The sequence below is a fragment of the Eretmochelys imbricata genome, chromosome 6, assembly GCF_965152235.1.
Source record: "Eretmochelys imbricata isolate rEreImb1 chromosome 6, rEreImb1.hap1, whole genome shotgun sequence".
Classification (NCBI taxonomy): domain Eukaryota; kingdom Metazoa; phylum Chordata; order Testudines; family Cheloniidae; genus Eretmochelys; species Eretmochelys imbricata.
In genome coordinates, this window is record NC_135577.1 from 112,276,526 (window position 1) to 112,290,208 (window position 13,683).

Here is a 13,683-nt window from a genome sequence, read left to right on the forward strand (position 1 = left end):
CCCAAGACAGACTGCATTATTAAGACAGCAAGACCACAGAAACTACAAAAGCATTTAGAGGTATAAATGCCACAAAAATATCACAAAACTAACAAATCAGACAAGTTTCCAAGACTAGTTAAGATAGGACATGCCTCAATATACATATACTCAACTTAAAGACATTTTAAAAACAGAAATGAAACACTCATTGGCTGTATCAGCTATAGGAAAACTGCTAGCGGTTTTGCATCAGCACTACCAACACTGTGAGCTCTAGTATAGGCAGGGCATGTCAGATCATTTAACTCTTCTGAGGAAGTCCCATTAGTAACAATTGCAGCTGTACCAATGCTGAAAAAAACAGCAACGAATTTTCTATTATGGAGGCACCCAAAATGCATCACCCTCTGCATAACTTTTCTCAAAAGGACACCAACCATGAGCTGTTTACGGTTTTGCTCTTCACTGTTCAAAATGCACTCAAAAGCTTACAAACAAAAATTTTCCTACCAGTTTTGCCGCTAACAGTGGCAAAAAATCAATCTCTTATCACGCACATTTTCTTATTTGTACTGATTATCAGTGTAACAGAAAATGTGCCACCTGTGTAAACAATGTATTACTTAACTACTATTGCAGGCTCCAGAGTAAATATTTTATAGTGGGCCCCATAAACAGGGTGGCTGGTTTAGTTCTCATTTTTTTATTTTGCAAAGATTAACAAGTGTTTAAAAATAAAAATCATAATTTGGAGGCCATCTTCAAATTACAACAGTAGTGATGGTTTTTCCATTTTTGTAAACTCAGAAAAGCTAACAGATTCCTTAACGCAAGCGGATAAGCCTATAAAACTACATTAATGTAAATAGAAACGTATCAAGGAATTATAACTACAGAATTATTGTCACCAAAAAAATCATGTTTTCTTTAAAGGTTGTCTACTTCTGCATAAATATTTTAATAATTATGTATGGTTTGATTATACTCCTTACTTCATGATTCATAATCTTCCCATAGGTTTCCACTAATGATTCTGCATAAAAGGGTGTTTCACCATACAGCATTTCGTACATACAGACACCCAGAGACCACCAGTCACATTCAGGTCCATATTTTCCCATCCCATCTTCCATTGCTTGCAGTATCTCAGGGGAGATGTAGTCAGGCGTACCCACTGCCACAGAAGATTGTACCTTAAAAATAAACAAGCGTCATTCTGGAAGGCTTCCAGGCTTCCTCAAGACAGCATTCTTAATCATATCTTGTATTTTTGGCAGATGAAGACATTAGGAAATGCTTGTTTTTATAAAAAGGAAAAGAATTATCAATCATAACACTAAAAAGAACTAATGAATATGTACAGAAAATTCAAAACAAAAAGAGGCTTCAATAAAGTGGACTCCAATGCAACTTCATTTAATACATTTTTGGCAAAACATAGAAGTTATCAAAGGCAAATTTTGATTTCCCAGTGCTCTAACTGTGAAATGTATACTCTGTACAGTAGGAAACTCAGAACCACCAAACCTGATGGGGTGAAAAAGGGAAGGGTAAGAGAAGACTGATGTAAACACCATTAAGACACGAAGAGAAAATGTTTTGCCTCAGTGTGTGTGCATGTTTAAGGATGGAAATGGCTGTCAAAGATTGGGGTAGGAAGCGAGGAGAGCAGGGGGCTACCAAGCTCCCACTCCATTTCCCATGCTCATTTGTGTGATTTGATTTGGAGGTACTGGAGGGAGTGTCCACTCTGAGTCTAGAGCTTGCTTTTTTTGTGCATCACGTGTTGCGGTGGATGGAAAATGGCTTAACGTGGTAGATTACAGGATAGGTGAATTGGATGGGATAAGGAGATGAGCTACTAAGCTTCAATATATCCACATAAAAAGCAAGTCTTGGGGATGGTGGCAGGTGTTTAGTTTTGTGCTCCTTTGGCAAATTCCATTGAGATATCTTGCAGCCAAGTTGGCATGGCTCATTCAGATCCCTTCTGCATATTATTTTGGATAACGCCAAGACAGATGCTTTAGGGTTGTGGAATGTCACCAGGCTCTGGAATGTTTCAGTGACAGTGGATGATGCTACAAGCATTATTTTGTCATGACTGGTTCCACTGGATACTCATCACACCACCAGCATTGCACAAAACAGAGATGGGGCATTAGCTGTGATATTTGTATCAAATTTGCAGTGTACCAGATGGCCAGCTAGCATACCCTGGTTCTTTCTTTTGTCCAGAGGCACTTTCACAGTGATTCCCAGGAGCTCAAACAGCTTGGGTGCAGACTGGAGGAGAGCTGGGAGACATCTGAAGTCTGATTTAATGCCTGAGGATTTTATGCCAAGTCTATAAAGATTTCTGAATGGGGCCAAGAGATGTTATTTGTTCTGAGCTGTAGACATTGTGAGCAACTGTACAACTCAACTCTTGGGTGGGACATAGCCCGATTAATATAGGCTGCCTCAATTCACCTGCTGTTACAAGTTTGTTTCAACCTTTACACATAAGACAAACCGGCTCACAGTGAGGGGGGCTTTGAATCTTTTAAATCTAAGAGCTGTGGGCTCCTGATGTATTCCCTCTTCTCTGCTAGTTTGATTGCCTTGATTTCTGATTAGTTTTTCCGAGGATTTCAAGGTTACCTGAAGGTTGTAGCCTGTGGCTCTAATTCATATAATCAATAAATAATCATTAACAACACTTTTAATGTTTAGATATTCCATAACACCAACAAGAAATTCAACAGCTAGCAATGGAATGGTTGATGAGCAGATGGGTATAACTAATGCATATACACACTTTCATGTAGTCTCTATAAAATACTATATATACACAAAATGTATGTAAAAATGTACATATTTTGATTTTACCTCTTTCCCCCTCCCTTGGAATGCTGAAAGTCTTCCTAAGGTATATCTACACTGCAGCCAGGGGTGGGAATGGCAGCTCATGAAGAAGTACCTGTGCTAGTCTAATTAGTTCACTAAGAATAGAAGTGAGGACACAACGACTTCTGCACCAGCTGCACAAGTGAGTATGTACCTGGGGAAAGCAGTGCAGGAGTGTCAGATGGGCTTGTGTAGCTGGTGCTGAAGCCTGCAGCACAACAGCCTCACGTCTATTTTTAGCAAGCTAGCTAGAGAGTACAGCTAGCACGGTAACTTCTACACAAGTTGCCATTCACATCCCCAGCTGCAATGCAGATGTGCTCTTAGGCTGCAGGCTCTTAAAGAGCAAGGCACCTACTACAAAGACCCTGAATAAAATTTTACTTTATACATACAGTGCCATCTTCACTCATCTTCAAGCATGATCCAAAGTCTGCCAGGCGTATATGGCCATTCATGTCCAAAAGAACGTTATCAGGCTTTATGTCCCTGTTGTATTAAAAGAAATAAAGTGATGTCAACACAGTACAAACATGAAGCCAATGTTCTCACTGAAGTATTGGTTCCACTGAGAAAACACCAATATAAATTAATGTAGAAGTTAGTCACCTATTGAAAGAAAAATTATTTACTACATGGATGGTGTTCAGTTTATGTCTGGCTATCAGTTAAGTGCAGGGTATGTAGTAAGTTCAGAGAAACTTAATACTATGCCTGCAGCTGTACTACCCAGGTCTTTGATTCTGTCAAACCTGCAATGGTCAGTATTTGAACTGGAGAATTATGATAAAACCAAGTGATGCAGAAAGTTAGTATGAAGAGGTGATTCATATACTGTCTTGAAGAGCACCAATGTCTCAGCATAGTACTCTACAGGGAAAGTAGAATCTTTTGTATTTTCCAACTATCCTGACCAAGTTCTAATCTGGGTACAGTTTTTCTGCCTCCCTAAACCCTGTTATTTCAATTCAAGACCATATTCTTCACTTCCTGTCCTCAGCTTGTCTAGTACTGCGGTGCTCTATTAAAACAGCTGCTCTGTTATAGCCCAGAAGTAAGGTGTGTTTTAGGAGGTTGTGAAGTGATTCTTGTGTGTATATAGCATCTGAAGTGCTTTACACGCCTACATGAGCAAAGAGGCTATAAACAAGTTTAAGAAATGTATTAATAATAAGAGTATCAAGAGACGGCCAAAAAACAATAACAAGTCTCCTAAACTACACAATACCACAACTTGCTAGGTAACATGTGTATAGTTGTGTATAATATGCTGTTGTTACTAAAGGAAATGAACTACAAGTTCATTTTTGCTCTAGCTCATAACCGGATATTCTTCGACCGGTAATGTGGTCAAAATGTTAATGAATGGGCATAATGTAAATTTAATTTCATTTAATCTCAAAATTAATCATGTTTTCCTTCATCATTTTGTACTCACTCATCTTCACATCCACTTAAAAGTATTGGCAAATAAAATGGCTGTAGCACCGAGGAAACAGAAGGTAGTGCTGAAACTTAGTGGTTAAGGCAGGTAGGCAGGCATTCTCTACAGATATTTCCTTATAAGTTCTCTCAAAGAATCTTAAAAGAGCAACAAGCCAGTGTGCAAGGGGAAACACAAAACCTAACAGTTTTTAAATGATTTTCTGAATTTAGCAGTATAAAGAACATCTAACAGATGTACAAGTTAAAATGCACCGCCTTCCTCCCTTTATGTCAGTGTCATTCGCATCAATTCAGCAATATACCCCAATGTGCACTCTGCTAGTACATCGTGGAACATCACCCCTCCATAGAATTTAGCTGGGTATGTGAGCTGGGCTATAAAATGAATTTAACTTTAAATAATGAGGCACTGTTTTCTTTAAAAAAAAACAACCAAACACCTTTCTATATTGGGATATATATTAAAAAAAACCTGCACATTATCACAAAACAAAATGCTTTACTGCTGTAAATTAGTCCCAGCTACCTCAGCTATGCCCCAGGTCCACCCAATCCTCCACTCCTCCAAACAAAGTCCTGTACCCTCTATCCACTCTGGCCAGCTCCACCTCCCCACACGGGTGACGTATAGCGTAACTATTCATTTTGTGAATTTAATGTTTAAATTTGTGATACCTTAATTCCCCTCACTCCAGCTCATATGGAGGGACAGGGTGAGGGGCTCAGACCCCCCCCAAAAGAAGCAGAGTCCCCCAGACCCTAGAACACACAGCAGACTGGGTGAACTCAGATCCCTGCAGAGGGGTAGGGTTTCTCCAGATCCCAGGCGCGCACACACAGAAAGGGAGAATTCAGGGCTGTCAGGCTCCCCACCCCTTAACCCCCAACCTCCTCTCCTACCTCTCACATTCTCCAACTCCTCATCTTCTCTCCTCCCATTCCCCCAATCCCTACATCTTTCCCCTTGTCTGAACCACCCCAACACTTTTTCCCTCCACAGGCACCCATTCGTCCCACTCCCCAGCCTGGAACAACAGCTTTGAGAAATGTATCTCATTCCTGCCAGTTCCCGTGCCCCTTCCCCAGTGCCGGAGATTTTCTGATGTGTCAGACATACCTCTTCTCAGCTCCCCACATCCAGAGGGGCAGGCCTTCCCAGATCCTGGCTCACAGAAGTGGAGTTAGGGAGGCAGGTTAGACCCCCAACTGATGGGCAGGGCCCCCAGATCCTAGCACACACGAGGAGGGACATAGAGCAGGGCTCAGACATCGCACGGGGGCAGTGATCTCCTCACATTCCAGGAGGGGATTAGGGAGTGGGGCTCAGAACTCTTCCAGAACCTGGCTCACATGAGGGCGGCAGGGAAGGAGGGGTCACCCAACCCTGCAGATGGGTTGGGGCCCCCAGATCATGGCACACACAGAAGGGGAATGTGGGGCTGACAGGCATCCCAGCCCTATTCTCCCCAGTTCCTCTTCCCTGTGTCTCACACCTTCCCATAGACCCCTCCCCTGAGCATCCCCTGATCCCCCAACCCCTCTGCCACTATGCTCACCTACTCTTACACCCCTACTCACCATCCCCTCCCAGTAAGCATTTGCTTATCTCATTTTCTTTTCAAAATAATTTCAGTGCCTTCTGAATATTCTGCTGTACTCAGATTACACTTCCCAAAATAAAAATCCCCCTTTCATCGGAGGTGGATTGGAGTAACATGCCTATTTATTTAACTCAAATTTCTGCCCCGGGTTGGATTTGAACTCTCAGTGCCCTGGGTGTTCTTGGTTTCGATGACTAACACTCTCAGAGCCACCCAAATCCTGCAATGTGCAAGTAGTTTTTCAGATAGTTAGCCTGTCTCTCTGCACATGCTCTGTATAATCCACTTGGTGCATGAGCAGGCCTGTGAGCCTTAGTGTGCCTAACTGGAAAAGCAAGCTATTTTTCAAACACTGAAATCTGAATGCTCCCAAAGGGCTGGTGGGTGTCTCACACTCTGCTGGAGTAACCCTCAAATGTTTGAGGCCCTGATGAAATATCTGAGCCTTCACTGGATCTCTATTTATGAGCAAAACATTTGCTAGAACGTTTCAACTTTAAGAAAAATCTATTTTTTTTCCAGGGGCTGCCTTGGGAACTTTGATCAAATGACCCCAACATTGAATCACTGACTGTACCCTCACATCCCCATGAGGCACACCAAAATACAAGGCAATCTGATTAACTGCACGGATTTTTAGAGCACTTAAGACAGTCAAGGTTTAAACAGAAAGCTAGTCTTAACTAAACACTTTTGTTTTAAAACAAACATTCTTACTTTAGAGCCTATAGGACTAAGAAGTTTAAAAACGCAATATTAAAACCCTTCCTCTATCTCAAAGTAGGACATACTTTACAGTTTCATTGGCTTGCTCCAGAGGGCCAAGTAGATTCAAGCAATCTTTATGGCTAACAGAGAGCATACATTCTCTAGAAAGGATATACGATGTACATATCAATTCAAACAGCATCACAGAAGATTATTTTTCACATGCATGGTTTTATTTTCAGCTTTCAATAATGACAACTTTGGTGTATATCATTTCAAGGGAATTAAATGACTGACTGTGGCTAAAGGCCTGATGGTTATGCCTACAATATTATCGCTTAAATATACACTGTTGATAGTTCAAAAGTGCAGTATTTTCTGTTAGAACTCTCTAGATCCCTTATGTGTATCTACACACACAGCTAACTGAATGATATCATTGCCTTACAACACTCCATACTTTACAACTTCACATTTATCAGAAACAAAGTACAAGGTCAGAACATAAAAACAATGGCAAAGGTTTTCTGTACTAATGTCACTGCTTTTTCATGACTAACATACTAAATGTTAAGTCTGAAAGCAAGTGTCAAGAAGAGCAATTCTCCTTTGAACAAGATTCTCACTATGCTGAACAAAACATTTATCATGTGCTTCTTCCTAACAGCACTCCTGTTTACCAAAGGCTTTTCTGGAACCTGCATTTCTCAGAGTAACCTAACAATAAGGAAGTGTACAAAGTGTTCTTTGCTTTCCTGACTAATTTCCTCCCACAGTCAGAGGAAGGAAGGTTATTTTCTTTACCATTTCAGAGTGTGAACTAACAACTGATAACTCAAGCTTTTTACATTTTCAGCATTGCTAAATGTTAGAATAGGCTGAGTTGGAATATACACCTATACGTAAGACACACAGACACCAACATCATAACATTTTACAAACAGTTAATACAGATAATACAGACAGGTAACCAACAGTTATTATAAAGGGTCCATTCTAAATATTTTCCTGCATGATACATCTACTGAATTTATTTATTCAGAGAAGCTTCACTAAGATGCATCTGATTTTGCCTGAATTTTCTAGCTGGGTTGAACTGAGGCATTAAGTCATCAAGTGAATTGCCCAAAGTAAACTACAGGTGTGGCTAACTGATCATTAAACCCCTTATTATTTTAAATTCTTTAACTACTAAGCCAACTATTTTTAATCAAATTACATTTCACCACCTCTAAAATTGGTCATTTATAAACTTGATGTATTGAGTTAAAAGTTTAAATAGGAATAATTAGCAAACAGCCCTATAAATTTGCCTGATATGACCACTGTATGTGCAGTTAATTCTGCGTTGACACTTTCAAAATTGGGCATATGCATAATGAAGTGGATATTTTACCTGTGCACATAATGCAGCTGATGAATGGAATGTATAGCAAGCACCATTTCACCAATGTAGAATTTGGCCATATCTTCAGGAAGCTTGTCTTCAAACTTACTGAGAAGTGTCAGCAAATCACCACCCACATAGTAGTCCATCACTAAATACTAAAAAACAAGAGAAATATGATTAATGCATGCTTGAGTCAGAATGGATAAATACAGCAATTAAATACAAGTAGCTCATTGTGGAACAAGAAGGATGTAAAAAGAGGTTGTGGAAAAAGTGTGTCTGTGAAGAAGGGTCAAAATGAGCACTTTTTATGAACAAGTTACTATGAATTGTCTATTTTGCTGCAAGTATTTCTAATTTTCTTTAATATAATCATAGTAAAAACATTAGCTCAACACATTCTAAACTATCTCAGATATGGTCATTATCATAAAAATGAGCAGAGAGAATATACAGCAGAGGGCAACCAAGACAATGATTTATGACTATCTAGCTTAGTTATAAAGAGAAGTGACAGAAACAAGGCCCATTTTCTTTAGGGAATTGGTTTTTGTGAGGTTCTGCACTAATTTAACAAAACAAAAACCAAAACCTTAACAAAACCAAAATCACGACCAAATCTAGCATATTAAGTTTCAAAGTGTGAGGATTCATATGGCATGAAAAAGAGGAAACTAGTTTAAAAACTATTTATGTACTGGAGAATTAATTTTAAATCCCTTTACACATCACAACATTAAATCCCTGTGTAGTCTGAACAGGAAACACTGGATTCTTCTAGGGGAATATGAAACTTTTGGAATGAGGAACAAATAACATTTGCAATTAAATTCTTGTTTAGACAAGAAGCATGTTTGGATTATAGGCATATTTTTGTGGTGTTGATAAGCCTGTGAGCAACAACAAAAATATGAGCCTAGAATATTCATTTTATTCTACTAAGCATTTGCTGCAGAAAACCAACTTTCTCCACAAATACTACTTTGATAATGAAGGGAGCTCAATTTGCGTGAAATAAGTAAGTTAGTGGAGTAAAAGATGCTTTTCTAAACAAATACTTTCAATGAATTTAGTGCTCATTAAATAGATTGGAAGCCCTTGGCCTTGTGTATGCTAACATTTTTCTTAAAATTCCTTACCACTGTATTACCGTGGTTGGTAGCAAGAGGAGGGGCTTGCTAGAGCACAGGCCAGCATTTTAGCCACTGTGAACTAGAGTCACAAAAGTGCTCTAAACACCAAGCTACAGAGTCGTTCTCATGCTTGCTCTCTCTCCCACGTCCCTCCCCCCCCGCAATGATTCGTTCCTTATTTATCCACAATGGACCGCAGACATTATTTTAAGTTATTTTTTGACACTCTCCCCACCTGAATTAGAATCTAACCCATGACCTAGGGACCGATGTTTATATTTCCCATTACCAATTCAGAGCCATTCTGTCTGACCCTTCTTCCCACCCAGTGGCATAAAGTGTTAGCAATGATCTTGCTTATCCTCAGTAACAGACTTTTACCAAAGTAAATACTTAATTCTGTTGCTCATGGTAGAGCAATCTGAATTCCATTCAGTTCCTGAAGGAGGGAAAAACAGACTCCCTTCCTACAAGGGAAACTGATTAGGTCAGCAAGACCATAAAGTAAAAGGGAAGGCAAAGGGTAATTGCCTTTTTATTTACTCAAAACTTTTGTTGCAGACAAAAGGACACCCCAAAAGGTGTATACAGTGTTGTAGTTCTGTTGGTCCCAGGATATTAGATGGACAAGGTGGGTGAGGTCATATTTTATCGGACCAACCTCTGTTGGTGAGTGACAAACTTTTGAGTTTACACAGAGCTCTTCTTCAGGTCCTGTATCTCTCAGCAACAGAGGCTGGTCCAATAAAAGGTATTACCTCATTTACCTTGACATCCTAAAAGGTGTCTGTCTTGACATTGCCCTCCACACAACTGTTCATGGATAGCTTAACCCTAGGGCAAATATTTGCTTATGCTGACAATGGAGTGTGTGTGTAACTTGGCAATTTTTGAATGTGCATTGGGAACAGTGTGTTCAACACAAAGATAAATTTACATATGAATGTACATCCTACTCTGTGTATTCAATGTCCAGATTCCCACTGTCTTTCTGCAAGGTAGTTTTATTTAGAAGTTCAAATGTGCTTGAATCTGGAACATGGAGTGTTCTTCTCGAGAGAATTAACTGTTTGAATTTTCTTTTTCAAGTTGTATGTGTTTCATAAACCATTATGTGATGTTTCACTTACCCAAAATATACTTCATAAAGTAAACAAAGGGGTACTTACAAATGACCTTTGTTCCTAAAACTGTCTCTATGAAAAGCAATCAGAACCACCATAAAACCATTATAAATCTAACATTCCAGGTAAGACCATCTCAGAATTTGTAGTAGGGAAACATTCTGAGTATCTGTCCCAGAATACTTAGAAATTGCAGCAATGGAATGTGTGGACATCTGGCATGGGCATTCCTGTTCATACAGTCCATGCTAGTGTGAGAAAAAGCTAGAGGAATTCAATTTTTGCAAACTAAGGAACTAGTAGGAAAAACTTCCTGCTATTTTAAAGGTTTATGAATATTTCCATGACAAGCACATTTTTTTCAAGTTTCATAAAATACATGCAAACAATTTGCTGCATGCAAGCTAAATGTACTAGAAGATGAGATCAGTGTAAACAATAAACAGGATCTCAAGACCTGAAGAGTCACTGTTGATTAAAAAAAAACTATTTTAGTAAGTAAATACTCTAGAGATTAACACACTGTTCAATATTTATTTCACCAATCCTTAAATGAACATTGGGAACACTTTAGTCAATTTAAAAGTAGTCTTATAAAGTTCTACTCCTCTCATCAGCTGAAATACTAGGTTGTAATTTCCTACAGCAAAAGAGATGTTACTTCTCCTTTTCCTAATATTGGAATTACTCCAGTATCACATAAAGCAGGGGTCTCAAACTCAATTTACCTTAGGGCCAGTGCCAGTCCTCAAATCCTCCCAGCTGGCCAATAATGTCACTCATGCCACACAGAACCCACCCCCAAAACTCCCCCCCCCACACAACTGCCTCAGGCTCTGGGAGGGAGTTTGGGTGGGAGGAGATCTGGGGTAGGGGATTGGGGTGCAGGCTCTGGGAGGGCGTTTGGGTGCAGAAGGGGTGAGAGGTTGGGCTCTGGGAGGGCATTTGGGGTGAGGGAGGGGGTCTGGAGTGCAGGCTCTGGGAGGGAGTTTGGGGGCAGGAGGGGGGTGTGGGAAGGGGGAGGGGTTGCAGGCTCTGGGAGGGAGTTTGGGGGCAGGAGGAGGAGGGGGGTGCAGAGCTTATCTGGGGCTCCAAGGTGGGGCAGGCCGGGGGGGGGCCTCTGCATGCTGCTGCCCCCAGGCACCGCCCCCGCAGCTTCCCATTGGCCACAGGAGCACTCGGAGCAGGGGCAGCGCACAGAGGCACAGCCCCATCCCGGGGTCGCAGGGAGGGGCCAGCAGACACATGGAGCAAGCAGGCAGAAGCCATTCAGCTCTGCTGCACTGCTGGTGGTGGGCTGGGCCCCGGGCCACTGTAAATCACCTGTGGGACGTGTGGGGGCAGAGCTCCTGGGGGCGGCAAGCGGGGCTAAGAGAGAGACCTGGCTCCAAAATTGCTGGAGCCCCACGGGCCACATTGGGGAGGTTCTTGTGTCGCAGATGGCCCGCAGGCTGGGAATTTGAGACCCCTGACATAAAGTCTGCTTTATATCATTAACAGAACCAATAGATACTAATAGGTTCTGTATTTAATGCAAAACTGAAAGTATAACACTGTAGGTTAAATTAGAGTGCATCAGAGCAGGTTTCATGGGTCTTATCTGAACTAGAAAAACTGCCAACAATGGAGTAGCTGCCTGGTGCCAGCAATAATGTAACAATTAGCTTAGACAAACACTCAAACACACTTATCACCATGTCACAATAACCTGCTCTGAGTATGACAGTAAAAAAAGTGTCTGAGCCCCACCTTCACTGGTTCAACTGCACCATTACTTGCTGTTGCTGTAATACGTGTACTAATTTTTCAGTGTAGATGCACCCTTTGAGGCAGCACAGTAGAACGTTACCCAGAAGCACTACAGTTTGGAAAGGCTTCAGGTGTAGTTAAAGGAACAATTCTGTAAAAATGCATGGGTTTGAAGGCCGGGTGCAGACTGGTCAAGACTGACACTGAGCCTCAGCTCAGAGAAGCTGTGCTAGAGGGGCATTCGATTGATGGTACATCTACACTTATGGCAGAGTACAAAGTACAGATACTGCACTCCCACTAGCATGGCTATCAATAGCAGCGTAGACTGAGGCACAGCTTAGCTGAGTAGACTGCCCTATGCACCTGAACCTGAGGGTACAGACCCTACATGTCTCTCCACATTCCCAAGCAATGCCTCCCATGTCTACACTGCTGTTTTCAGTTGTATAGTGTCCTGCTGCTTCCCCATTGCCAGAGCCTTTCCTTACCATAGAGAAAGGCCCGCTGCTGGAGCTTTTTCCCCACTGCCTCCCCATGCCAGAGCCTTCCATTGCTGCAGCGAAAGGCTCCAACAGCGAGCCTTTCCCTGCAGCCTCAGCCTTTCCCTGCTGCATATAGTTAGCTATGTGTACCCCACACATAATGCCATTATGTGTAGACAAGGCTTTAGAGAGTAGAATTCTGTTCTTCATCTACAAAGGATGAAGGCTTGAATCAGGAGTCTCACTTCTCAGAGAAGCACCCTAACCATTGGGCTAAATGTTACAGAGAAAGCTGCATCATTACCAACTGCTCCACCTCCCATTTCGTAAAAAACATCTCAGTCCCAAAAAAGTGTTTTTTGGGGTTGAAATTATCCAGTGAATTCACGTAACATTTCATGAGTAATTTTGGTTAGCCAAAAAATGTGTGTTTTTTGGTGAATTTACTATTCACTGAAACACCCCACCCAGCTCTACTGTCTTCATGTTTCAATCTATTGTAATTGGTCACGGCCCAACCAGCAGTCCATGACAGAATACAAAATGATAACTGTGAATGTCTACTGTATAATCCTCAATTTGGCTAAAAATTTCTAATGTGAATACATTTTTTTTCTTCAATGAATCATTGCAGGTAATATGCAAAAAAACCTGAAGATGTAATCCACTGAAATACTGATGCATAATATCTGCTACTTAATATTTTTAGGGCATGGAGGTAATGTTTTTCATCATTTTTATTGACTTTTCCAATATAAAGCTAAGCAAAATATTTCAAATAAAATTAACAGATTTATGACAATGTTAGTGGAATAAAACTGACCTCTGTCATTTATAAAATGCTATGAAGAAAGTCTCAGCTCAAAAAAAAAATTTTTGCACATTTTAAACTGTAGAATAAAGTAAAATTAAACTTCATAGAAACTCTCACGGAGTCACTGTCAAGGTAAAGAATATCTACAGAATCAATATATCATTTTATTAACAAGTTATTCACAAATTAAATTTATATCTAATATACTGTATTTCATAGTAGATCAGCATATTTTAGATGATTTACATGGGACAATTAAGTATACTCTAAAACTACATTAATTTTGTTTTCAGTGTCCTACAGTTACATTAAGTCTTCTGAAGTGTTTTTATGTAAGGGAAGAACAAAGATGTGAAGTGTTG

General features: G+C 40.6%; 1 protein-coding gene across 7 annotated transcripts in view; it reads right to left on the reverse strand.

Annotated features, from left to right (window-relative positions):
- CDC42BPB (CDC42 binding protein kinase beta) overlaps positions 1 to 13,683 on the reverse strand; it is a 131,991-nt gene that overhangs the window by 57,851 nt on the left and 60,457 nt on the right. For all 7 annotated transcript variants that reach the window (XR_013346437.1, XR_013346436.1, XM_077819410.1 and 4 more), the window contains exons 5-7: positions 8,023 to 8,171; positions 3,267 to 3,360; positions 975 to 1,175 (exon numbers count right to left, since the gene is read on the reverse strand). Coding sequence is in view for 5 of the 7 variants with exons in the window: in XM_077819410.1 (XP_077675536.1) it covers positions 975 to 1,175; positions 3,267 to 3,360; positions 8,023 to 8,171 (444 nt within the window). In the remaining 2 variants the exon portion in view is untranslated. The remainder of the gene's footprint in view (positions 1 to 974; positions 1,176 to 3,266; positions 3,361 to 8,022; positions 8,172 to 13,683) is intronic.